This window comes from Ceratotherium simum, chromosome 11, assembly GCF_057802395.1.
Source record: "Ceratotherium simum simum isolate JZ-2026a chromosome 11, ASM5780239v1, whole genome shotgun sequence".
Taxonomy (NCBI): domain Eukaryota; kingdom Metazoa; phylum Chordata; class Mammalia; order Perissodactyla; family Rhinocerotidae; genus Ceratotherium; species Ceratotherium simum.
Window position 1 is genome coordinate 48,952,110 of NC_141910.1, and position 25,370 is coordinate 48,977,479.

The 25,370-nt window shown below is 37.9% G+C and overlaps 2 protein-coding genes across 4 annotated transcripts in view; one reads left to right on the top strand and one right to left on the bottom strand.

Moving 5' to 3' along the window:
- NLRC4 (NLR family CARD domain containing 4) overlaps nt 1–13,969 on the top strand; it is a 47,586-nt gene extending 33,617 nt beyond the window's left edge. For both annotated transcript variants that reach the window (XM_014781275.2, XM_087436944.1), the window contains exon 9: nt 13,636–13,969. In XM_014781275.2, coding sequence (XP_014636761.1) covers nt 13,636–13,928 — 293 coding nt within the window. In that variant the 3' untranslated portion in view covers nt 13,929–13,969. The remainder of the gene's footprint in view (nt 1–13,635) is intronic.
- A 570-nt stretch (nt 13,970–14,539) lies between these two features.
- SLC30A6 (solute carrier family 30 member 6) overlaps nt 14,540–25,370 on the bottom strand; it is a 48,305-nt gene continuing 37,474 nt past the window's right edge. For both annotated transcript variants that reach the window (XM_004418160.3, XM_087436945.1), the window contains 3 exons: nt 24,897–24,944; nt 23,835–23,903; nt 14,540–18,292 (listed from right to left, as the gene is read on the bottom strand). In XM_004418160.3, coding sequence (XP_004418217.3) covers nt 17,792–18,292; nt 23,835–23,903; nt 24,897–24,944 — 618 coding nt within the window. In that variant the 3' untranslated portion in view covers nt 14,540–17,791. The remainder of the gene's footprint in view (nt 18,293–23,834; nt 23,904–24,896; nt 24,945–25,370) is intronic.

Below are 25,370 nucleotides of genomic sequence, written 5' to 3' on the forward strand. Positions count from 1 at the left end.
TAGATGCCATCCTCATGGACCTCTTGCGGGTCCATTTTGGAGAAATGCCTCCAAAAATGCCTTCGTACATGTACTCCTTCTAGAATGTCTTTCACCTTCTGCTACAGTTGCTTTAAGACCTACCTTGAATATCTCCTCCGTGGTGAAATATTCTCCTTATGCTCCCTCTTCTGCACCCCCACGTGGAAACTAGATGTTTGCTTTAAGCCTCTCGTCCAGAGTCTTTCAAACTGTTTTTGACTATGCCTCACAGTTAAAAACACATTTTATCTCATGACCTAATACACACATACATACACATTTAAAAAGTTTCACAAAAAGTAGTGATCTTTTGCTATGTGTGATACACTCTTATTTTCTATTCTTTCTATCCTATTGCACTTAAAACATGCTGATTGCACCCCATTAAATTTATTTTGTGTTCCTCTAAAGAAGGGGAGACCCTGAAACTTAGAAAAAAACACTGCCCTAATCCATATGCTGCCCAGGATGTCAACCTAGATCCAGGGCTTCTGTTTCCATGGTCACTTCTGGCTCTGAATTTCTGCTCCCATGTGTCTCTCGATCTGTCATCTTGCCTCCTGCAGTGGTTCCTTTGCCTATTCTCCAAGTGACTCAGATGGGGAGAAGAGTCACTTGTCTTTAATTCTTATAAGAAGGCCCCAGTACAATTATAGATGTAGCAGATTTACTGAGTGCTTACGAGTAATTGTGAGGGTGGGATTACATGATGGTTCTAAATAGCAGATTAATTAAATTTAATATTGGCACTTTCCAGTCTCAAAGATATGCTCAACCATTTCTGCCAATTCAGGAACCAGTTGCCTGTCAATTGCCTTGTCCTCTTCCCATTTCCCCAGGAATTCCAAAAAAATTCCTTCCATTTTATTATGAATAGTAATTAAATAATATCTAGTCCTCTGAACCCAAACTCAGCTCTGGACCTTCCTTTATATATCCAAAGAGTCATTAACGTGCTCTATAAATGGTGGGCTTCAGTTCCAGGTCTCACCTATTCCCCATCCACCACTGGGCTCTACAAACAGCAGGGAGAAAAATAGATTTATATCCTTCATTATGTGAATCACGTTAGAAGGCAGGAGCCAGAGTTAGGGTTCATTTTGTCTTTGTACTTTTTAATTGAAGTATAACATACTGACAGAAAAGTACACAAATCCCAAGTAGATAGTACAATGAATTTTCATAAGGCGAACATACCCGTGTAACTAGGACCCAGATCAAGAAACAGAAAATTAGCAGCTTTATAGCTCTCTTCTCTCCAAGGGTAACTGCTATCCTGACTTCTCACACCATAGATTAGTCTTGGCTGTTTTTGAATTTTACATAAATGGAATCATACAGTATGTATTCTTTTGTGTCTTCTTTTGCTCAGCATTATATGTGTGAGATTCATCCACATTATTGGGTGTAGTTGTGGTTGGTTTATTCTCATTGTAAAATCTTCTATCATGTGATGATACCTCAACTGATTTTCCCATTCTACTATTGATAGGCATTTGAGTAATTTTTAGTTTTGAGCACTATTTCTTTTTTTTTTTTTTTGGTGAGGAAGTTTTGCCCTGAGCTAACATTAATTGCCAATCTTCCTCTGGTTTTTTTTTTTTTTGGTTGAGGAAAATTAGCCCTGAGCTAACATCTGTGCCAGTCTTCCTCTATTTTGTATGTGGGATGCCTCCACAGCATGGCTGATGAGTGGAGTAGGTCCGCACCTGGGATCCACACCAGGGATCTGAACCTGGGCTGCCAGAGCAGAGTGCATGGAAATTTAACCACTTGGCCACGGGGCTGGCTCATAGTTTTGAATACTATTAATAGTGCTGCTATGAACATTTTTGTACATATCTTTTCGTGAACAAAGAGACACATTTTTGCTGGGTATATACCTAGGAGTGGATTTGGATTGTAGCTAAAGATAATAGGTAAGCATATGTTCAGCTTTAGTAGATATGCCAGTTTTCCAATGTTCTTGTATCCAATCCCAGTTTTAAAAAACAGTGGTTTTCTTTATTACACACAGACAGTGCTTTATTTTTATTAGAGCACTTACTACTTGAATTTAGAGAATGTGTTCATATGTCTATCTGCCCTACTAAACTGTGAGCTCTTTGAGGACAGGGCCCATGCCATTGGACATGGTATTGAGTGTATATCCCACAGTGGATGCTCAACAAATATTTGTTGTATGAATGAACAAATGAACTTACAGGAGTTCCACAATTTGCCCTGAGGTAAAAGCTAGCTTGTGTTCTTAGAACCTCAAGCTTTGTTATAGTAAGTTCTGTTTTGTTATAAATAAAATCATCCAAAAATTCTAAAATACACTTGTATGATTTCACAAGCTCTTTATAATATCCCAACCAACCAAATGTTCAAACTGAAATCCTCTAGCTTAAGTTTTCTGGCTGTGGTCCACAATACCTCTCCTGGATCAGACCTGGCTTTGGGATTCTCATCCCCATTTAGTGATGGTATACGTGATGGATGAGATGCAATATGCCTTGAGATGGGATAATAAAATGCAGACTGGTAATAAGAAATGCGGAGTCTAATGAAATAAAGGCTACAGAGGAAGAAGTAGGGAAGAAATATGTCATGAGATGTGCAGTGCATAATGAGATACAGGGTGGGTGAGATGCACTGGAGACATCGGGGGTATTTTGAGAAAAGTATCTTTTTACCAAAGGTTTTAGACACTTCCTGGCCCTAACTGAAACCTGGCTCTCCCCTACAGCTCTCTTAAATAGTCACCTTTTATTCTCCTAATTTTTATGCCTCTCAGAGTCAAAAAGCAAGGTCAGGTTCCCCTTGATTCTCACTGCCCTTCCAGGACACTCCTTCTCCAACCTCATTAAGCATTCCTACTAGCGCGAAGGTTAGGCCACTTGATTGGACTACATTCTGTGCCTTTTTGTTGCTGTGAACTATGAATTTCTTGTCACTTTTTCTTCTTCACTGAAGACTTTGGCAACTATCTTACAGAACTCCTTACCCTCTAACTCTGGTCATCAACCTAGAAGACTTCACTTATGTGAAACTACTGAACCAAAACACTGACCTTCCTCTTCAATGACCTTCCCTTCCACTCTCCTTCAGCCATGTGAGCATGGACTTATCAGATTATGATAATTCACTTAAAATTGTTCTACCTCCAAGATATTAAATTCAGATAATTCATTCTCAAGCTACAACCTTCTACATTTCCATCTCAGTTACTCAATGATTCCTTATCAGCAGTTCGTTTTACTTCATTGGGACTTCCAGTCCATTGAGCCCACTAGTATCTACTTATTCAATAGCCTCCATTTATCTTGACTTCCCTTCCTACCTAGTTTAGATCCCATCCTCCACACTTGCAAACATTCTTGTCACAATAGCTGAAACTCTCATGGCCCACAGTATCACCAGTCAATTTAGGCAATGACATTTAGTGATGGATATTTGTGATAGATGCAATAGTAAAATGAAGAAAGTGTAATGAGAAATGGAGTGTCTAATTAAAGAAAGACTACCTAATGAGATGCAGGGAGAAAATGAGATGTGGATGTGAGCTATGAAATTAGATACAGTGGTTGGGATGTACTTTCCTGGCAAAACTCCAAGCCTGGATTGTCCTTAACTTCCCACTTTTTCTGTACCTACACTCAGGCTACTGGAGAAAGTCACACAATTTGGCAGGTAAGTACCCTACAAGTTTATAGTGACAAATTTCAACAAAAATATTTAGAACCGAATGGTAAGAAAACATTATATATCAACGCTTGTGGCAAGTGGCAAAAGCGGGCCTTGAATAAAATTCTCATACCCTTAAATACTTACGTCAGAAAAGAAGAAAGGCTGAAAATGAATGTTTCTAATTTAAGAAGCCAGAAAAACAACAGAGTAAACCCCACGCTAATAAACATGAGTATAAATAAATGAAATAGAAAACAAAATATAATAAAAAGGATTAATAATGCTTAAAGTTGGTTCTTTAAAAAGAGTAACAAAACAGATAAAAGTCAAGCAAGACTGATCAAGAAAAAATAGAGTGACATAAATAATTTCATTAATCAAAATGGAGACAAACACACGAATGTTTGTGGTAGCTTTATTCATTATTGTCAAAAGCTGGAAGCAACTGAAATGTCCTTCAATAGGTGAACGGATAAACAAACTTTGGTAGAGCCATATAATAGTATAATATTCAGTGGCAAAAAGAAATGAGCTATCAAGCCATGAAAAGACATACAGGAAACTTAAATACATATTGCTAAGTGAAAAAAGCAAATCTGAAAAGGCTACATAATTTATGATTCCAATTATATAACATTCTGGAAAGGGCAAAACTATTGAGACATTAAAAAACTCAGTGGTTGGGGCTGGCCCCGTGGCGTAGCAGTTAAGAGCGCGCGCTCCGCTTCGGGGGCCCCGGGGTTCGGATCCCGAGTGCGCACCAACGCACCGCTTGTCAAGCCATGCTGTGGTGGCGTCCCATATAAAGTGGAGGAAGATGGGCACGGATGTTAGCCCAGAGCGAGTCTTCATCAGCAAAAAGAGGAAGATTGGCAAATGTTAGCTCAGGGCTGATCTGCCTCACAAAAAACAGAACCTCAGTGGTTGTCAGGGGCTCAGGAGGAGAGGAGGGAGGGGATTTTTTAGAGCAGTGGAACTATTCTGTATGATACTGTAATTGTGCATACATGACACTATGCATTTGTTGAAACCCATAGAATTTTACAGCACAAAGAGTGAACCTTAACGTATGCAAACTAAAAAATCATTTAGGAGGTCTAGGAAACCTGAGGATGGAATGCAGAATGCAAAACAATCTAACTGTATTACAAACAATAAAATAACCTCACTGAAGAGGATGAAGGGAAAAGTGTTGACCTAAATAACTTTGGAAATGAGTGGTCTATAAAACTAAAGGCAGAATAAACTACATTAGCACTGTACTGCAACTGATGAAGTTATATGCCAGGGGGGTACAGGTTAGCAATTCTGATACTGCTATACATATACACTGGAATTGAATAGTTCAGTAAATGGATGGCAGATGGTGGGAGCCAGGTTTCTCATTGTTGGGGTGGGAATTTAGAGCAAGATGAGGAGGCTAGAATGATCAATGTGGTAATGGATTAGAGTTGGAGACATCAGTATGAACTCATCTTATGTTTAGCTTAATAAAGATATAGATGGTTACATATAGAAATACGTACATATAGTATTTATACTTTTAAGTATATAAATATACAGTATATTTAAGTATATACTATATATAGTATACTATGTATACACTAATATATATGGAGATATACATGGATATACTAGTGTATACATAGTATACTATGAGATAATAGAAAATATATATTGGTCTCTACCCCCGGTTCCTGGAACAGAGTTCCTGAAACCCTTTTAATTTCCTAAGTGATAAGAGAATTAGGAGCATCTCTTGTTCTAATATTTGGTCTTTGACCCCATCCCTGACACAGGGCTCCTAACACCCTTGTAAATTCCTAAGTGATAAGAGCACTAGGAGCACATTTTGCTCTATTGAGACAACTCTGGGTGGGCTCCTAAATAGGAACTGGTCACCAGAAAGACCAAGACATGATTAGAAGCCTGGAAGTTTCAGCTCCACTCCCATCCTCCAGAGAAGGGAGGGGCTGGAAATGGAGTTAATAATTAATCATGCCTATGGAACGAAGCCTCCATAAAACCTCAATAGTAGGGGGTTCAGAGAGCTTCCAGGTTGGCAAACACATCCACAACAGGAGGGTGATGCACCCCAACTCCCCATGGACAGAAACTGCTGTGTTCAGGACCCTCCCAGACCTCACCCCATGTATCTCTTCATCTAGCTGTTCACCTATATCCATTATCATATCCTTTAATAAACTGGTAAACATAAGTAAGTGCTTCCCTGAGTTCTGTGAGATGCTCTAGCAAATTAACTGAGGAGGGGTCATGGGAACCTCTGATTTGTAGCCAAAGCAGACAGAAGTTGTGAGTAACCTTAGGACCTACTACTTGTGATTGGCATCTGAAGTAGGCTGGGAGCAGTCTTGTGGACCTGAGCCCTTTGTCTGTGCGATTTGACACTATCTTCAGTTAGTGTTAGAAATGAGTTCAATTGCATGACACCCCGCTGGTATTGCAGAGAATTGCTTGGTGTGGGGAAAAACCTCCACATATTTGGTGACCAGAAGTGTCTAAAGTGTTTTGTATGAGTAGTAAAGGAGACACACAGGAGACACACAGGAGAAACACAGGAGGTAGAATGAACTGAGTTTTTCTTACACATATACATACACATATTCTTTGCTCTGTCAGCTGAGAGGGCCTAGAAGCAATGACACCTCAGAAGCAATGAGCACTCATAGTACCCAGATCTTAGTTTCTAATACCATTCTCCAATAAATGGAACGAGAGTGCTTTGACAAAATGGATAATTCTAGGACTGGGGAAATATATAAGATAAGATAAGGCTATATAAAATATAAATATATAAGTAAATACAAATATAAGTAAAGATAAATATATAAGGTAAGCCTAGAGCATCTTGTAGTACCAGAAAAGTAAGGAAGTGCTCAAAACAAACAAAAGACAAACAAACAAAGAAACACCTACAATGATGGGAGTATGTCAAAATGACATAAGAGCCAACTGAAACAGCTCACAGTGGCTAGCTGGAACAATTTGAGCAACAAAATAAATAAAGTAGTATTAGGTTATATCCCAAAGCATAAAATAAATATCGATGAGTCCATACTGATATAAATAAATTATTGAATAAATAAATAAATGGTGAAGGAGACAAATCTCCTATGCGAAAAATTCCAAATAATTACATAGATACTTTGCCCACAAGGAATGGAGCATAATTCCTGCTACTTAAGTGTAGACTGCACATAGTGACTGCCTTAGTGGTAGTACAGAAAGGGGAGAAAAGAGCAGCTTTACAGTGGATAAACTTGACAAACACTACCTTAGCCAGGTGATTAAGGTTAACATTAGCAGTGATAAGTCGTGTTGATAGTATCTACCCTGGACATGATGTGATGAAAATGGTACTTTATCTCTGTGATCTTCCTCCCCCAAATCCATAATTCCAGTCTAATCATGAGAAGAACATCAGACAAGTTCTAAGTGAGGGGACTTCTACAAAATATCTGACCAATATACCTCAAAACTGTCAAGATAATAAAAAACAAGGAGAGTCTGAGAAACTGTCACAAGACAAGAGGTTCCATAAGGAGCCTAAGGAGACACGATGATTAAATGTAATATGATATCCTGGATGGGATCCTGGAACAGAAAAAGGACATTAGTAAAAACTAAGGAAATATTAATAAATTAGGGACTTAAGTTAGTAAAGTATCAATATTGGTTCACTACTCTGAACAAATATGCTATCCTAATGTAAGATGTTAATAATAGGGGAAGTTGGGTGTGGAGTGTATGGGAACTCTGTTCTATGTGTGCAATATTTTTGTAAATCTAAAACTATTCTAAAAAATACAGTTTATTAAAAAAATCAAAGGCCAAAAAGGAGTTATAATTATAGGTAAATCAGAGATTTAAAAGATGTAGAAATCCATCAACTGTGATACCAACAAATTTGAAAACTTAGACAAAGAAGACATGTTTTTAGAAAAATATAATTTACCAAACTGATTCAAGAATTATGGGGCTGGCCTAGTGGCATAGTGATTGAGTTTGTGCGCTCCACTTTGGGGGCCCAGGGTTTCCCAGGTTCGGACCCCGGGCACGGACCTATGCATCGCTTATCAAGCCATGCTGTGGCAGGCATCCCACATATAAAGCAGAGGAGGATGAGCACAGATGTTAGCCCAGCGCCAATCTTCCTCAGCAAAAAGAGGATTGGCAACAGATGTTAGCTCAGGGCCAATCTTCCTCACCAAAAAAAAAAAAAAATGGAATTAGGAGAAAATCTAAATAACCCATAACTATCTTATAAATTGAAGAATTGAATTTTTTTCCATAAAGAAAAAACTAAACTGAGATACATTTTTGGCAAGTTTCACCATTAAGCAAACCTTGTAGTAACAATTGTTACAGGCTAGATTAACTGGTGGAGGCTAAAATCAGTGGGCAAAACTTTCAGGATATTAGTATCTTACCCAAGAGATTTATCAATTAAAAAAGGAAAAATAGCAACTTTATAATAGAAACCCTTAAACAAGAAATTGACAGAAAGATATCTTGTGTTTATGGATTGGAAGACTTAATATTGTTAAGATGGCACTACTCCCCAAATTGATCTACAGATTCAGAGCAATCGCTATCAAAATCCCAGCTGGCTTCTTTGCAGAAATTGACAAGCTAATCCTAAAATTCACGTGGAAATTCAAGGAACCCAGAAGAGCTAAAACAATCTTGAAAAAGTAGAACAAAGCTAAGGACATACACATTCCAATTTCAAAACTTACTACAAAGCTACAGTAATCAAGACAGTGTGGTACTGGAATAAGGATAGATATACAGATCACTGAATATCCACATCCACAAGAATGAATTTGGACCCCTACCTCACACCATATATAAAAAATTAACTCAAAATGCATCAAAGATGTAAATTTAAGGGCTAAAACTATTTAAAAAGTTGAAGAAAATCTGGGAGTAAATTTTCATGACTTCAGGTTAGGCAAAGTCTTGGATATGACAACCAAACACAAGTAAGAAAAGAAAAAAATAGATAAATTGGACTTCATCAAGATGACAAACAGTTGTGCTTCAAAGGACACCATCAAGAAAGTGAAAATGCAACCCACAGAATTGGAGAAAATTTTTGCAAATCATATAACTGATAAGAGACTACTCTCTAGAATACATAAAGATTTCTTACAACTCATTGATAAAAAGACAAATAACTCAATTTTTAAAATAGACAAAGGACCTGAATAGACGCTGTCCAAAAAAGATATACAAATGGCCAATAAACACCAAAAAAGATGCTCAACATCATTAGGATCAGGGAAATGCAAATCAAAGCCACAATGAAATGCCTCTTTCCACCCACGAGGATGATTATAATAAAAAACACAGAAAATAACAAGTATTGGCAAGGACATGGAGAAATTGGAACCCTCGTATGCTGGTGATTGGAATGTAAAATGATGCAGCCGCTTAGGGAAATATTCTGGCAGTTCTTAAAAGGTTAAACATAGAGTTACCAATTCCAAGCCAAGACAAATGAAAATATATGTCCACACAAAATCTTGTTAATAACATGTTTAATAGCACCAAAGTGGAAATAACCCACATGTCCATCACTAGTGAATGGATGAACAAAATGTTGTATACCCCTACAAGAGTATCATTCAGCCATAAAAAGGAATAAAGTATTGGACCATGCTATAACATGGATGAACCTTGAAAATATACTAAGTGAAAGAAACCAGTCACAAAAAACTACATATTGTATAATCCTATTTATATGAAATGTCCAAAATAGACAAATCTATAGTGACAGCAAGTAGATTAGTGGTTGCCAGGGTCTGTGGGGGGATGAGAGTGATTGCTAATGACTACAGTGTTTCTTTTTGGGGGGTGACTAAAATGTTCTGGAATTAAATAGTGACAACTTTGTGAATATACTAAAAATCACTGTAGTGTATACTTTGAAAGGGTGAATTTTATGGTATGTGGATTATATATCAAAAAATGATAAAAGTATAACCTAAGCAATATATTTTTTATACATACCGTCTTTGTCAAAATCATATTTTTTAAAATACAAAAGATTGCTAAACTCCACATCTGGAATAATAGTTCCTTTGGGTCAGGAAGGAGGCAGATGTGTAGAATAGGGGGATATCACATAGTAGGTCCAAGTTTTTGTTCTTGGGTGATAGATTCATGAGTGACTGAGTAGGTTAGTGGGTAAATTAGTGAGTGATCCAATTCTGAATACCTGAAGCCCATTAAAACAATAAACAAACACAATCTCTCTCAATATTTCCTGGCAGTCTTACTGTGCTTCTGCATGCAGCACGCCACATAAACTATCTCAAACTTTATTCTCCTTAATCCACCAGTCTTTACTATTTCACAGTGGATGTGATTTTTTTTCTTTCTCTCTCCTCCTATCTAAGGGCAGTCTCTCTGCTCTAGCTGTGCAGGAGATCCCAGCCCTGCCCTCATTCCTATTCAGGGACATCATTTCATCAATTATGCCCCTGCTTACTGGCTCTTTCCTATCAGTTTTTTTTTTTTTTTTTTTTTTTGCTGAGGAAGATTCCCCCTGAGCTAACATCTGTGCCAATCTTCCTCTTTTTTGTATGTGGGTTGCTGCCACAGCATGGCCATTGACGAGTGGTGTAGGTCCATGCCAGGGATCTGAACCCAGGCTGCCAAAGCGGACTGTGCCAAACTTAACCACTAGGCCACAGGGCCAACCCCCTCCTCTCAGTTTTTAAAGATGCTCAAATCGCTCCCATTTTAAATAAAACTCTTCCTGAATCCTATCTTCCTCCTGTGGTTATCATTCTCTCTCACCTCCCCTTCAAGGTAACAATAAAAAAAAATTCATTTATTGTTGACAAAAACAATAACAAAAATTTATGTACCCCCCGTACATCTCCATTTCCTGATCATCTGTTACTTTCTACTCATTCCAGCTCACTCTCCACACACCTGCACATGGCTTAATTCAGTGGACACTTTTTCAAAATGTTTAACTTGAGCTTCTACTCAAGTAGGAGTAGGACATTTGACACTAAACACTCCCTCCTTTTCAAAATGTTCTCTTGATTTCCAAGCCACCTTGGCTACTTCTCCGTTTCCTTTGCAATGGCAATTCCTCCACCCAGATATTAAATCCTCCCAATTTTCCTTAGAGCTTGGTCCTAGGATCTCTGCTCTTCATCAGAGATTGCATTTGACATTAAATCTTTAATTGCCATTTTTTGATTATGACTCCCGAAATTTTGTTTCTAGCCCACCAGCAATCTGGGACACCCAAATTAAAATTGTTGCTAGCTCAAGAATCTGTTTCACCTCTTCTAACAAAATCCTTCTTTAAATGGCATCTTTCAATTTAAATGTTTGAGGCTGAACTCATCCAGCCTGTTCTCAAAAAGAGAGCCATCACAACTGAACTCCATTATCCAGTTTGTTCTAAAAAAAAAAAGAGAACCATCATAGACCCTACTCATGGTCTAGAAGCTCTTTTGTAAATCCTGGGCCCAATCATTCTGGCACATGGATCCTGATATCATATTTTTATTTTCCAAGCACTATTTCTTGTTCTCCAAATGTACTTAAAAAAATAGCATCTTGGGGCCAGCCCGGTGGTGTAGCGGTTAAGTGCACATGCTCCGCTGTGGCGGCCTGGGGTTCGTGGGTTCAGATCCTGGGTGTGCACCGACACACCCCTTGTCAAGCCATGCTGTGGCGGCATCTCATATAAAGTAGAGGAAGATGGACACGGGTGTTAGCCCAGGGCCAATCTTCCTTACCAAAAAAAAGAGGAGGATTGGCAATGGATGTTAGCTCAGGGCTAATCTTCCTCACAAAAAAAAAAAAAAAGCATCTTATTTTTGTTGGGTAGATGCAGTAACTTTTTAGGATCTCCGAAAAGAACTAAGTTTTTCAAATTTGTTTTTCCCATTCCCTATGTTGCCTCATTTCTTGAGAGTTTTTTTTTTTGGCTTTTAGTCTGTCTTCCTTGTTGGAGGCTGTTCTCGAATCTCGGGTATTCCTGTACTGTTCTCTTCACATTTTAGAGTGAGGCACAAGTTGATAGGAAGCTCCGTGTGCCTGAGGGAAGGGGTGAATTTTCAACTGTTTAGCTTCACTGTGGGTGATCAGGAAAACAAAATTGCTCTTTCTTTTATAGGGCCTTTTCTTGGAGGCAGTTCAATTTCTCCTGAGGAAAATCCTTTAGTCTTCCTCCTGGGGCATATAAGCCCAATGGCCAGTGTTCTGGGAGCAAAATGAGGTTGGAAGGCCTATTGCCTTTGTGTGCTCCCAGGGCACCCTGATCTACCACAGCACCCATCACCCATATATAATGTACGTTTTCACACCAATGAGACAGGGACCATGTCTGTCCTTTTCACATGTCCCCAGCACCTAGCACAATCCATAGTACACAGTAGGCATTTGGAAATGTTTGCTGAATGAATAAATGGTAAGAGCTCTGGCTCAGGTGAACTACAGGGTGGTCTCTGCCAATACTAGAGTTTTGTTTAGGACGCAGGAACCCTTCAAGGATCAGAATCCTTCTACCCAGAGCACTTGAGATTTTGCCTGGAATTTGGATCAAGCCACTTGTATTCTTCACATCCCACGTATAGCCTAAGGCTCTAAATGTCAGATTCCTTTTCTCTCAGACTTAGTCTGCTCCTCGTGATGGCAAAAGCACTGCAAATTAACAAAATGCATGCGCTTGGATTACGGATTATGTTGCTTGTTCTTGGTTCCTGTGCTTGCATACATTCTAATAATTATCCAAGAAGCTCTCTTATTAAGTGGACACCATTCTTAAACCTTAGCAGAAAGCCTGTATAAATAGCTTGCCCTCTAAGGGTAGAATGGGCTTTAAATTCTTCTTTGTTCAGTTCCTCTTAGGTGGTGAAATCTGTTCTGCTAGTCGAGAAGGAGAAAAGAAGTTGCTCTTTGAGGAAGGAGCCTTATATACAGACACTCCTGGCAAGCAGCATTTTGACTGAGTGCTTACCATGCTGGGAAGCACATGGAAAAGAGGCAGAGGCAGAAAGGACACAAACATGAGCTATAAGAGAGAGCAGAGAGAAAGCCACCCTACAAAGAATAAAGAAGGGCTCCTTATGGGAAGGAGGAAGAGGGAAGAAAGTGAGGCCCTATCTGAGCTAGGCTGGGCACAGGCTAAGCTGGTATAACAAGAGACCCAACTACACCACGGCTTACAGAAGGGAGCGCTTTATTTCCCTCTCGTGTAACAGTTCAGAGGTAAGCAGTCCAGGCAGGTGGGGTGACTTTGCTCCGTGCCTTCTTTCAGAAATCTCCTTTTTTAACTCTTCCATTCCTTAGGGTGTTAACTTTGACTTCATGGTCATGGCTAGGACATCCACTTGACCTTTGGAGGACGTAGTTTAGAGTGCCCTGTTCTGTAAGGAATGGAAGTTCCTGAAGAGTCTAGGGAGGGTTGGGAAAAAAACTAAAAAACCCAAATCTTGAGATACTGAAGGAGGCTCACTTACTGAAGTTTACAGTTAGGAACATTCCATACCTAATGAAATAATAGTTACATGGTGTTTACTTCTCCAGGAGAGGAAATGACCTAATATTGTCAAAGTTTGAATCCAATTTTGAAAACAAGAACTAAATATTTAATAGCATCTCTCACACCTCAATTTTTAAGCAATCTTCTATTTCCTGGAAGAGTCAGGAAAAGGGAAAATATATAATTTATATTGGTTTGCTATACTAACTACTATTTATGAGATTCCCTTACACTTGAGGAAAAATATAATTTTTAAATACAATGGACCAGATTCACAGTCACTGCCTTATCTATAGAGAATTGTAACTTCTTTCTGAAGTAAAACACTGGTCCAAATATGGCCATTTCTCCTAAAAAACTGTTTTGCTTCCAACTAACATACTTATTTCTATTTTTTTACTCAGGTGCATTTTTCAATAAGAACTCTCTGAAAAACCTCCAGCAGCTGGATTTGGCGGGAAATTGTGTGAGCAGTGATGGATGGCTTGCCTTCATGGGTGGTTTTGAGAATCTCAAGCAATTAGTGTTTTTTGACTTCAGTACCAAAAGATTTTTACCCGATGCAGCATTAGTCAGAAAACTTGGCCATGTGTTATCCAAGTTAACTTTTTTGCAAGAAGCTAGGCTTGTTGGGTGGCAACTTGATGATGATGATGTGAGTGTTATTAAAGGTGATTTTAAACTAGTAACTGCTTAAATAAAGGGCACCCTAAGCCCATGAGTGCTCTGGGAATCTCATTACTTTCAGCCTGGTGATTTAAAAACCTTTGCTCATATAGTCCAAGAGTCTGCAAGTATATGGCAATCCATTATACACCTAAAAATTATCCTTCTCAACTATGTCTGCCTAATTTGCTCCTTCTAAACTTTCTCTTTCTTTACTGATATCAGGATGATGTGTGGCACCACTACCTCCTTAGCTGGCATCTTCCATGAAAATCTACTTTCTTAGTTTCACCATTTAGGAAAAAAGGAGGAAAAGAGGAGGATGCCAGGAACATGAAGCCAAAGAAGTGTAGGAAGTGGGAGGGAGTTTAATTTAATTACATGTGCAACAGTTCTGTGTCTCATCTCTCCTACTAGGATTATCCTACTTGAAGGGGACCCTTGTTCATCTTTGTGTTCCCCCTGTTCTCAAGAATAGCAAGTCCCCAAAATTGGAATATTGCACACACATTTACTTAGTACAGTGCCTGGCATGTACTGGACTCTCAACAAATATTTGCTAAATATGAGATATTTAAATTATCAATAAACAGCTATCGAATAAAGAAACAAGCAAAAATTATTTAAAACCAGAGAGAAAACTCCATGTACATTCTTTATTCAAACAGTTTAATTCAAACAATTTGGAATGTAAAAAGCATTTTCTTATATAAGAAGCAGATCAGACCCCCAAATAAGATCAGCATTCTCTAGTCAAGCAAAAAATTGGCAGTTTATGAGCAGCTAAATCAGAGGCTTGAAATTCAGGTCCTCTCCAGTTGCTGATAACATGTTTGTAATTCCAACTGTGACTTCAGAGATTAACGAAGAAAGAAAAAGTGTACCCCATTCTTTGTACCCTATGAAAACGAAGGGTACCCTGTCTTAATCTTTTCTCCAACACCCCAAAAAATAATCCTTCCCCACAAAGAAAGAAGTCTAAGATAAATCTGTTTAATTTAAACAGATTTAAGTCAAGGCAAGTCTGAAATAAACAAAAACTTAAATGGTGTTAGCCTGCGGTTTACCTTCTATTCTCGTGGCACCTCAAATTAATGGCTTGGGTGTTAGTGTAGGTAACACTTGGCCTGTATGTTGAGGTAGTCACTAGAAAGAAATTCGGGGCACAATAGTCTGTTTAGCAAGTGGGCATATACTCTGCAGATTAGTCATAAAATTTTAGAGCTGACAGTTTACAGATCAACTAATTCATTCCCCACCCTAACTTTACAGATGAGAAAGCTCAGAGCAGTTCAATGACTTGTCCACGGTTTCAAAACTACTTACGTAGTGGCAGCATCAGGATTGGAATCCAAAGCTCTTGCCTTCCAGTCCAGTGTTTTTTCCGTTACAATACAGTGATTTCTCAAACAGGGTTAATCACACTCCATGGAGCTTGTTCTTAATCACAAACAATGGGCCAAGGATTTAATTCAAATTCCCTTCTCAGTCTAGCTTCAAGTGACTCTGTGGCAAGATTTCCTAGTAAGGCTGCTGACTATAGGCCTATGCTGGCCAAGTTTCTTGTTTCCATATCCAGAAGCTGGCCAGAGCTTGGCAAATAAGGCTTCTCTATCCAATACTACATGGACCAATGTCACCTGCACCTGCTGGCATTACAGAATTTCAGCAAGTAGAGCCAATTCCTTCAGAACCCACAGGCAACTTCTCAAATAGTGTAGGTGGGTATCAAAGCACCTTTGGTGGGACAACTGCACAGATGCTGCCTCGGAATAGGTGTTGAGGAAGTAGGCGTTTAATCTCACACACAACTGTGTTTAGTACCTGGACAGTTTAAAAATCTCCGTGGAAATGGAGAAGACATGCATAGGGTGGCAGCACATACCTCTGAATCACCACTCAGTACATGGCAGTTCTTCAGATTTCACACATGACCCAAATTCACATTTAGATGAGGTCAATGGAGGAAAAACCAACCTGTAATAGTAGACCAATAATACATATAGTAATAGTTGGAGAACATAAGACAAGGAATAAGGAACAGGTTGCCTTATTGCATTCTACAAAGTTTCCTTTTCCCCAGCAGTCAAGGTAGTATGGGCTCTATTTCTTCAGCAGGTCAAATGCCTGAACAGAGCTGCAGATGTCAAAGACAGTGACCAACTCCTCACTGGGCAAAAGTTATCTGGAACACGGTCACTTATTAGCACAGGATGACTACAATTCTGCTTGACAGAGATGGCTTCTTGGATGTTTGTTATTCCACTGTGAAGAAATAGGATTTGGAAGTGTTGCTCATATTTAAAAGAGGATAAGTTGATTCAAGAAACTTGCAAATTCTACAAAAATGAAAATCGTCTCTAGATAGCTGGCTGATGGTGGAAAAGTCATAAATCTCCAGGAGTAATGGATTCTAGGAGAGTTGAATCCACTCTCAGAAACCCCTTCTAAAACTCTAGTTATAAAACTCATGATAGGGGCCGGCCCGGTGGCACAAGCGGTTAAGTGCGCGCGCTCCGCTGCGGCGGCCCGGGGTTCGCTGGTTCAGATCCCAGGCGTACACCGACGCACTGCTTGGCAAGCCATGCTGTGGCGGCGTCCCATATAAAGTGGAGGAAGATGGGCACAGATGTTAGCCCAGGGCCGTCTTCCTCAGCAAAAAATGAGGAGGATTGGCGGATGTTAGCACAGGGCTGATCTCCTCACACACAAAAAAAAAAAAACAAAAAACTCATGATAAAATGAAAGAAACCTTATAGGTAATTTGTGACTGCTGCTTGTTATACTTTTTATAAGTCATACTGGCCATGTTGGAAAGTCCTGAACATTTGCATTTGGAAAATACTCAAAAAATAAAATAATCTACATGATTCTCACACTTCATCACAGTTAACAATTCACTATTTTGACAAAGCAAAACAAAATAAGTTAGAAACTGTCTGCTGCAGATCTAAGAATACTGTATTCTATAACCTAAGATACATTATGTTTTGGTAAAGTTATATAACGTAAACTCAAATTGTGAAACTTTGAAAAGATATCAAATTCCATATTATGTAGGAAATTCCATATATTTTGGTAATATATTTGATACATTTTGTTAATAAAATGAGATATTAACAAGGCAACCGATGAATAGGTGACAAAAAAGATAAATTCACCATTATGTCATATTTGATTAAATGTAAGTCAGAAAACGGGGATTCTTTCATTGTACGTCACCAATGAATTTGGTACTCATATAACCAAAAGAAAACACTTTGAGAACCATGAACTATTTACAAAGGTATTGAAATTTTCTAATGAGAAAAACTATTAAAAAATTGATAACTAAAATTTTTAAATTATGCTAGATAGTACAATATGTTCTAAAATTTCTGATAAAATTTTGCTTTTACTTGGCAAGACATAATTCAGGAGGACTTCAAAGAAAAATGAGAAAAGCTATAAAAGAGACTTTTACTTTTAGAATGGATACTTTTTTCCTTTCCTAAAATATGTATCATCATTCAAGAAGCATGTTTATAAATTTCACTGAAGAAAATATTATATTTTTAATGTGACAGGCCTACTCTATCAAGTGGCTCTCTTACAAAGGTAATGTCATATCACACTGCAGTCAACTACAAAACCAAAGATAGCAATATTCAAATTTAGAGAAACACACTTTCTAAAGGAAGCCTATTTAAAGCCTATAACATTTAGAAGGTTCTCACTGCCCCAAATACATTTTACAAAAATATAGTTTCATTGGTTTCATGAAATGTGAACAAGGCTACTATTCTCCAACAGTTAGAGTAAATGATTGAACAGTCAATGCAAAGTTGGATTACTAAATAAATTGGAAGTCAAGGAGTCAATATTCCTGATAAAAATAAATTAAATTAGAGCATATCATGGTCTTGGTTGTCCAATTCTATTGTTAGTTCCATATCTACTTGGTATATTTGTAAAACCAGTCCTGAATCCTTGAGTTGCTCCAATTCCTGGAACTCCAAGTCCTTGATTAAACATGCTGCTATAAGGTGTGTGTCCATGATTAAGACCCAAACCATAAGGTCTTGTTTGTGTGTTTAGAAGAATAACCGGGCTCACATTTTTTCCAGGGGTGTTAAATGAAAATTCTGGAGGTGGACTACTAGGTTTAGCTGGAGTTGATGTGACAGGGTTCAAATCATCAGTACCCTTTAAAGGAGGCATTGGGATTATGTGATGATCTGAAAAGTTTAGAACATTGGCTGCAACAGGCCCAGACAGTAAGGCAGGTCTAATCCAATCATCCTTGAAAATTTGAACAGTCAGAGTAGACACTAGAGTGTACAGCCTGTTGGTCACATGAGCAAGAACCATTTGTTCGTTTGCATCTCGTCGAATTCTTACATGCACTGATCCAGCCTAAAAGGGGCAGAATCATAAGAAAGAGACTGCTTAGAATTATACCTCTGAAAATTCCAATAGAAATGAACATTTTATTTATGATTTGGTTGTAACAGTACTTGGTATTTTCTTTAAAACAAGAGAAAGCTTAATGTCTTGACATCCTTTAAAGACTACTTAGCAATGATTATTAATGTAAAGAGTTAATGAAATAATTTGTGACTCTTTAAATAAAATGTAACTTTTTAAAAATACAGTCATGTGCTGCATAATGATGTTTCGGTCAATGATGGACTGCATATACAACAGTGGTCCCATAAGATTAGTACTGTATAGTCTAGGTGTGTAGTAGGCTATATCATCTACGTTTGTGTAAGTACACTCTATGATGTTTGCACAACAAGAAAATCGCCTAACGACACATTTCTCAGAATCCATCCCTGTCATTAAGTGACACGACTGTATTAAAAAAAAAGAGAGAAATCCATGTAGGAGGAAGACAAGCATGTAAAATACAAGGTACAATATAATTGAAGCACATGAAAAATGCTCTGGAAGGGCAGAAAAGGTGGGTATTAATTCCAATCGAGGAAGACTTCAAAAGAAGATGGCATTTGATCTAGGGTTGATGGTTCAATGAAATTTCAAAAGGTGGAGACAGGCATTCTAAGCTGAAGGAATAGCAATTAAAATGCATGGCATGTTTGGGGAAGAATAAGCAATATTACTAATATATAAAGAAGTGCAAATATTTCAGGGGCTAGAAAAAGAATGAGAGAGAGAGAGAGAAAAGAAAGGAAAGAATGAAGGAAGGTAGGAGGATGGGGGAAACAGAAGGAAAAAAAATGGAAAGAAGAAAAAAAAATAGGTTGGTAATAATGTTAAAAAGAAAGGCTAGCAGAGGGCTCTAAAAATCATGACAAGGAGTTTTAACAGCAGCAATCACACAGAAGTAAAATACTCAGAGTTCAGAAAAACTATAGGTATGGCTGATGGGTAAACCGGTAGGAAATGAGTGCAACAATCTAGGTTAGAAATAAGGAGGGCTAAGATAGGACAAATACAGTGTGACCAGAGAGGCACAGATGGATTCATGATATTCTATGGGTTAGAAGTAGGAGGACCTGATACCCAACTGGATGCAATGGACGCGGGAGATGGATCAAAGATGATCTCAAGGTTTCTAACCTAGGTTACTAGTAAGACAGAGAGCACTAGGCATTATCATGATGGTTAAAGTACGCTTATTAACTTGAAAAGACGTTTATCACACATTACGTTTTTAATGTAGATAACAAAATAGTAGGTGCAACAATGATGCTATTTTGGTTAAAACACACACACAGAAAAATACCAAGAATAACAGCAATTATCTCTAGGTTTTTATTCTCTTCTTTTTTACTTAGTTATAAATTTTAGTCTATCTAACAATCAGGTACTATTTATATAATAAAAACTTAAATAAAATATCCAGCAGATATTCCATGTTATTTTTTAGAGAAACTCAGATTTTCAAAAAAGAAAAAATTATAACAAAGCATAAACTGCACATAAATTAGCCAAACAGTTGCTTTGGTTACAATGTGTCTGAAGCTACAACTTGAGCAGAAATAAGAGAGCTATTGTCAATCATGAGATAGAGAAAATGTCTATATTGCTTGAATTTGACTTCTAGTTTATCACTTTTAGGTAAGACAAGCCATGTCTAGAAATCAAGTCATCTTTGATTTCTCCTTTTTTTTGCCAGTACCATCTCACAGTCGTGACTATAAAAAACTATATAATATAAAAGATACTGTATCCTCTTTCAGTCTGATATGGAAATCAAAGTAATTAAAATAAGTGAAAACCATTTCCCAGTACGAGCTTGAACAGAGTCTCCTATGATTGTGGTGTTTGCATTTATCTATGGCTTCTGTGACAACTTTTCTTGGCAGCTCAAAAGCTTGTTTTATTCATTTCCTTGGTCTTAATCAGGAGCTACACTGGTGCGGTTGTTAGATGGCCAAGTTCTGAATAGCTGAGATGATTGTATTTTTTGTGTTTATAAGCCACCCAGCTAAATAAACAGCTGTCTGCTGACTTATTAATATCTGTGCAATTAACAGAATGATTAAAAATGAACCACAGGGGCTGGCCTGGTGGCATAGTGGTTAAGTTCGCGTGCTCTGCTCCGGCAGCCTGGGGTTCACGGGTTCGGATCCTGGGTGCAGAACGCATTGCTGATCATCAAGCCATGCTGTGGCAGGTGTCCCACATATAAAGCAGAGGAAGATGGGCATGCACGGATGTTAGCCCAGGGCCAATCTTCCTCAGCAAAAAGAGGAGGATTGGCAACAGATGTTAGCTCAGGGCTGATCTTCCTCACCAAAAAAATAAATAAATAAATAAAAATGAATTACATTACTGGGAGAATGTAAATTGGTATAGCCATTTTTGGAAAGTGATTTGGCAATTTGCATCAAAAGCCATAAAAAATGTGAATATCCTTTGACTCACAAAAATGAATCTTAAGGAATAATCATGGGCATGTGAGAAGATTATTCCACAAAAATGTTTATCTCAGCCTTGCTTATATGGGAAAAATGGAAAACAACTTGTTGATTAGGGGACTGATTAAATAAATTATGGCATATTCATATAATATAAAACTCTACAGCTATTAAAAATTATGTTGAGATTCCTGGAAGATAGCAGCAGTGGTGGTAATTTTTGAAACACCCTAATTATCCCCATAAAAACAGAGACGCTAAGACAGCAAATCCAAAACCTACTATGGACAACATTTACAAAAAACTAGATAACATGGTACCTCTAAGAAACCCAAAGAAATACAAGCTATAAGACCTGGAAGGTATCAGCCTCTGTGGAGGAGGAAGCAATAGGGCATCTGACTGACCTAAAAACCCCAAAGCAGCCAACTGGTACTTAATGGCAATCTAGGACAGCAAATTTGAGAAAGGCAGGTGGGAAACTGGGAGAGGTTTTGCACATTTCAATAGTGGGTGAGTACACTGGGTCTGCAATAAGATATGAAGAGCTGGGGTAGTCTGAGCCCTATGAGCTCTCAAAAGCAACCACGCAAAGCTCCCTTCCAGTACAAAGCCCCACATTAAGAAGAAACAACTGAGAAGAGAATCCAAATTGAGCAGCACAGTAGAGACAAAGGATAGAGAAGGTTCAGATACAAATGGGAGAGGAGCAGAGCCAGAAGAAAGAAAGAACTTGCTCTTCATAGACTCACTGAAGAGGAAGCTCTAAAATCAGGAATTTAGATATACTACCCTAAACTCCTCCTTATTATAAAGTTCAGGAAAACTAGTATCACATAAAAAGGAGCAACAAAAGGACTGAATCCAAATCCCAAACAAATTTATTTAAAAAAAAAGAGAATTCAGAACAGACTATAAAAGATCTCCAGAAAAATTTACCTACAAAACTGATGAAAACTAGTGAGCATGATGCAGTCTATATAGAAACTGATATATAATAATGTACATGGAAATTACACAATATTATAAACCAACATGACCTCAATAAAATAATTTTTTAAAAAACTGATGAAAGCTATAACCTACTTTTCCAAACAAGCCAAAAAACATGAAACAAGAACAGTATAAGTCAGAATTAGAAAACCTCAGACTGAGATGACAGAAATACAAGAAAAAAAGCACTTCAGAAATGAAGACTAAACTAGAAGGAATACAAAAGCAAATAAATACACAGGTATACTCTAAGAGAAATAAAAGGTGAAAAGAAGGAAAGTTTTAAAAATCAAAAGGAAATTGAGATAAGATAAATTGAGATAATAAGGAAACTAAGATAATAATTGAAAGAAAATAACACAAAAGAAAGGCAAAGATCCAACATGCTTACAATAGGAGTTCCCAAAGAAGGAAATCAAAGCAAGAGAACAGAATAAATATTAAGAACTATAATTAAAGAAAACTTTCCTGAAAGTTAAAAAAAAAATGTTTTTGACATAACATTATTGAGAGTATACTGCATACCTGAAATAATTGACCCAGCATGATCAACACCAAGACATATTCTAGTAAAACTACAGGACTTAAAAAAACATTGAGGGGCTGGCCCAGTGGCATAGTGGGTAACTTTGCACGTTCTGCTCCGGCAGTCTGGGCATCGCCATTTCGGCAGCCTAGGTTTGCCGCTTCAGATCCTGGGTCCAGACCTACTCACCGCTCCTCAGGCCATGCTGAGGTGGTGTCCCACAGAGAAGAGCTACAACTCTACAACTATGATACACAACTATGTACTGGGGCTTTAGGGAGCAAAAAAAGAAACAGAGGAAGATTGGGAACAGATGTTAGCGCAGGGCCAATCTTCCAATAAACAAACAAACAAACAAATAAATAAACAAACAGACATAGAAAGCTGTTCATGATACACTAAGTGAAGAGAACAAATTATAAAGCAGCATGATCTCATTTTCTAAGCAGAGTAAATGTATTAAAATCCAAAATATCTACAGCAGTTTTCTCTATATGATAAGATTTTGGTGATTAATTATTTTTTTTCCTGGGTACTTTCCTGGATTTTCCTCATCATTCCTGACATAGGAATGAAACTATTGCATAATAAAGTCTCTCTGGTAATGAAGTCCAAATTGGATTAGAAAACATGGAATTTTATGCTGAAGCAAGTTGTGTCATTATAACTCTTCAACATATTCAGCAAAATCTCCAAAATTAGAACTGCAATTAAAAAGAAAATAATTGCACCTTTTACTTTTGCAACATTTTCATATTTAGCAATGTGTGACTATGGATTTGTCTTATCTGGACAGCCCAGTAGATCATTAACAGTAGTTTGAAAGGAAAAGAAAAGAAAAACATTCCTCAATTAATCTCAATTAGGTTACTGAATCCATCTACATTTTAGACTCTATTGAACAGAAATGGGAATCAAAGACTCTATAAAAATTTTAAAGAAACAATTCTTTCAGGGTCGGCTCTGTAGCATAGCGATTAGGTGCACGTGCTCCGCTGCTGGCGGCCCAGGTTCAGATCCCGGGTGTGCACCGATGCACCACTTGTCAGGCCATGCTGTGGAGGCGTCCCATATAAAGTGGAGGAAGATGGGCAGAGATGTTAGCCCAGGGCCAGTCATCCTCAGCAAAAAGAGGAGGATTGGCATCGGATGTTAGCTCAGGGCTGATCTTCCTCACAAAAAAAAAAAAAAAAGAAAAGAAAAGAAACACTTCTTTCAGTTTTAAAAATTATAAACTATGGGGGCTGGCCCGGTGGCGCAAGCGGTTAAGTGCACACGCTCTGCTGCGGCGGCCCGGGGTTCGCTGGTTCGGATCCCGGGCGCGCAGTGACGCACTGCTTGTCAAGCCATGCTGTGGCGGCGTCCCATATAAAGTGGAGGAAGATGGGCACGGATGTTAGCCCAGGGCCAGTCTTCCTCAGCAAAAAAAAAAAAAAAAAAGAGGAGGATTGGCAGATGTTAGCACAGGGCTGATCTCCTTACAAAAAAAAAAAAAAAAATTATAAACTATGTTTTAAACTATAACTGAAGTAATATGTCAAAAACATACCAGTGAGCCAAAACCTAGGGTCCAAAAATGCTCATTTCGGACTTCCAAAACTCCATCCAAGGTAGACACCTAATCAAAAACAAAGAAATAGAGTTGTTTGTATTTGACAAGCCCAACACAGTTCAGTTACACTATGGACTTGCTCTATGCCTAGAAATGACATGGCCAAACCCTGCACGAGGACACTCATTAGCAGAGAAGTCCAAGACCACTCACTCAAGATACCATTTCTGCTTGTTCAGTACTGAGTCAAGGCCTTATTTTCCCAGTTTCTTGTCTGCACCAATCCTTCTAGAATTAGGTTTTTACTCCTCCCACCTCCACTTTGTTCAACAATGTATGGTTCTTTTCATTTTATCAATATGGCATACATTTATATCCAGCACTTGTGGTATCAGATTTTGTTTTGTTTTGTTTTCTCCATCACTTCTTTCTCTGGATTCCTTCTAATAAATTTCTGCACAACACAAGATGCTATTTGGATGTTGGCCAAAAGGAAATTCCGAGGCCAGATATATAGTGTGTGGCCCATTTGTACAGTGGCACAGGCTCTACTACCTAAGACAAGTAGCCAGCCCTACTGGTAAAAGTGGCCTTTGTGATACTGACAAGCAATAGTTTAAAATACTCTCAACATCCAAATAATTCAATTATCTTATTCCTTCATTAGTTAACAGATAGAAATTTATAACAATACAAAGTCTAAACCCACAGATCAAGATGCTAGTTGGTAAAGCAATCAACATATAAAAGTGGCCCTTTAACTTAATCAAAATCCTAGGTTTGAATATAGAATCATAAAAATCACAGCATTTATATTGCTAATAGGGCAGTCTTTAGACCATTACCTTCCACATTTATTTCAAGTGAATTTGGCTTCCAGACTGAGCAATTCCTCAAATTTTTATACTTTTGTCACTATGTTATATCTCTTACTGTGTTATTACAAAGAATACAAACGCTTCTAAAATAAAATTGGAGATAGAGTTGAATAAAGTATTATTTGTACCCACTCTTTGCATTCTCTAATTATAAATGATTTTATTTACTATTCTGTCTTACCTCTCTGATAAGTTTGTCCAACTGACCAATAACATGGGGTGGTGTGGTCTGGAGAAAAAATAAAATAAAATAAGAATCTAGGCAGATAAATTTTTTCAACAGTGGTCCTGAAACAAAAAAACATGGGGTTTTATACCAGCCTTTGCTTTGTTTGACATGTGCCCTATCATGGTGTAGGGAAGCAAGGTTTCAATTGGCCCCACTAGTGGGGCAACATAAGGAATCAGCCCATGCTTATTTTTTATCTCACAAAGAAGATGCTATCTCTAGAACCAAATAAGCCTTAAAGAACCAACCAACGAAAAAAAAAATCTTTAAGAAAGTACCATTTTGTATAGGGCATAGCTCTATACAACTATGACCTTACTGTTATCACTGCTTTTGGAGATGGAGATTCTACTCGTAAGTTTTAGAAAAGGCATGAGAGTAAACAAAAGGAAAAGCAGTGCTCGCATACACATTCAGTCCTGGGAA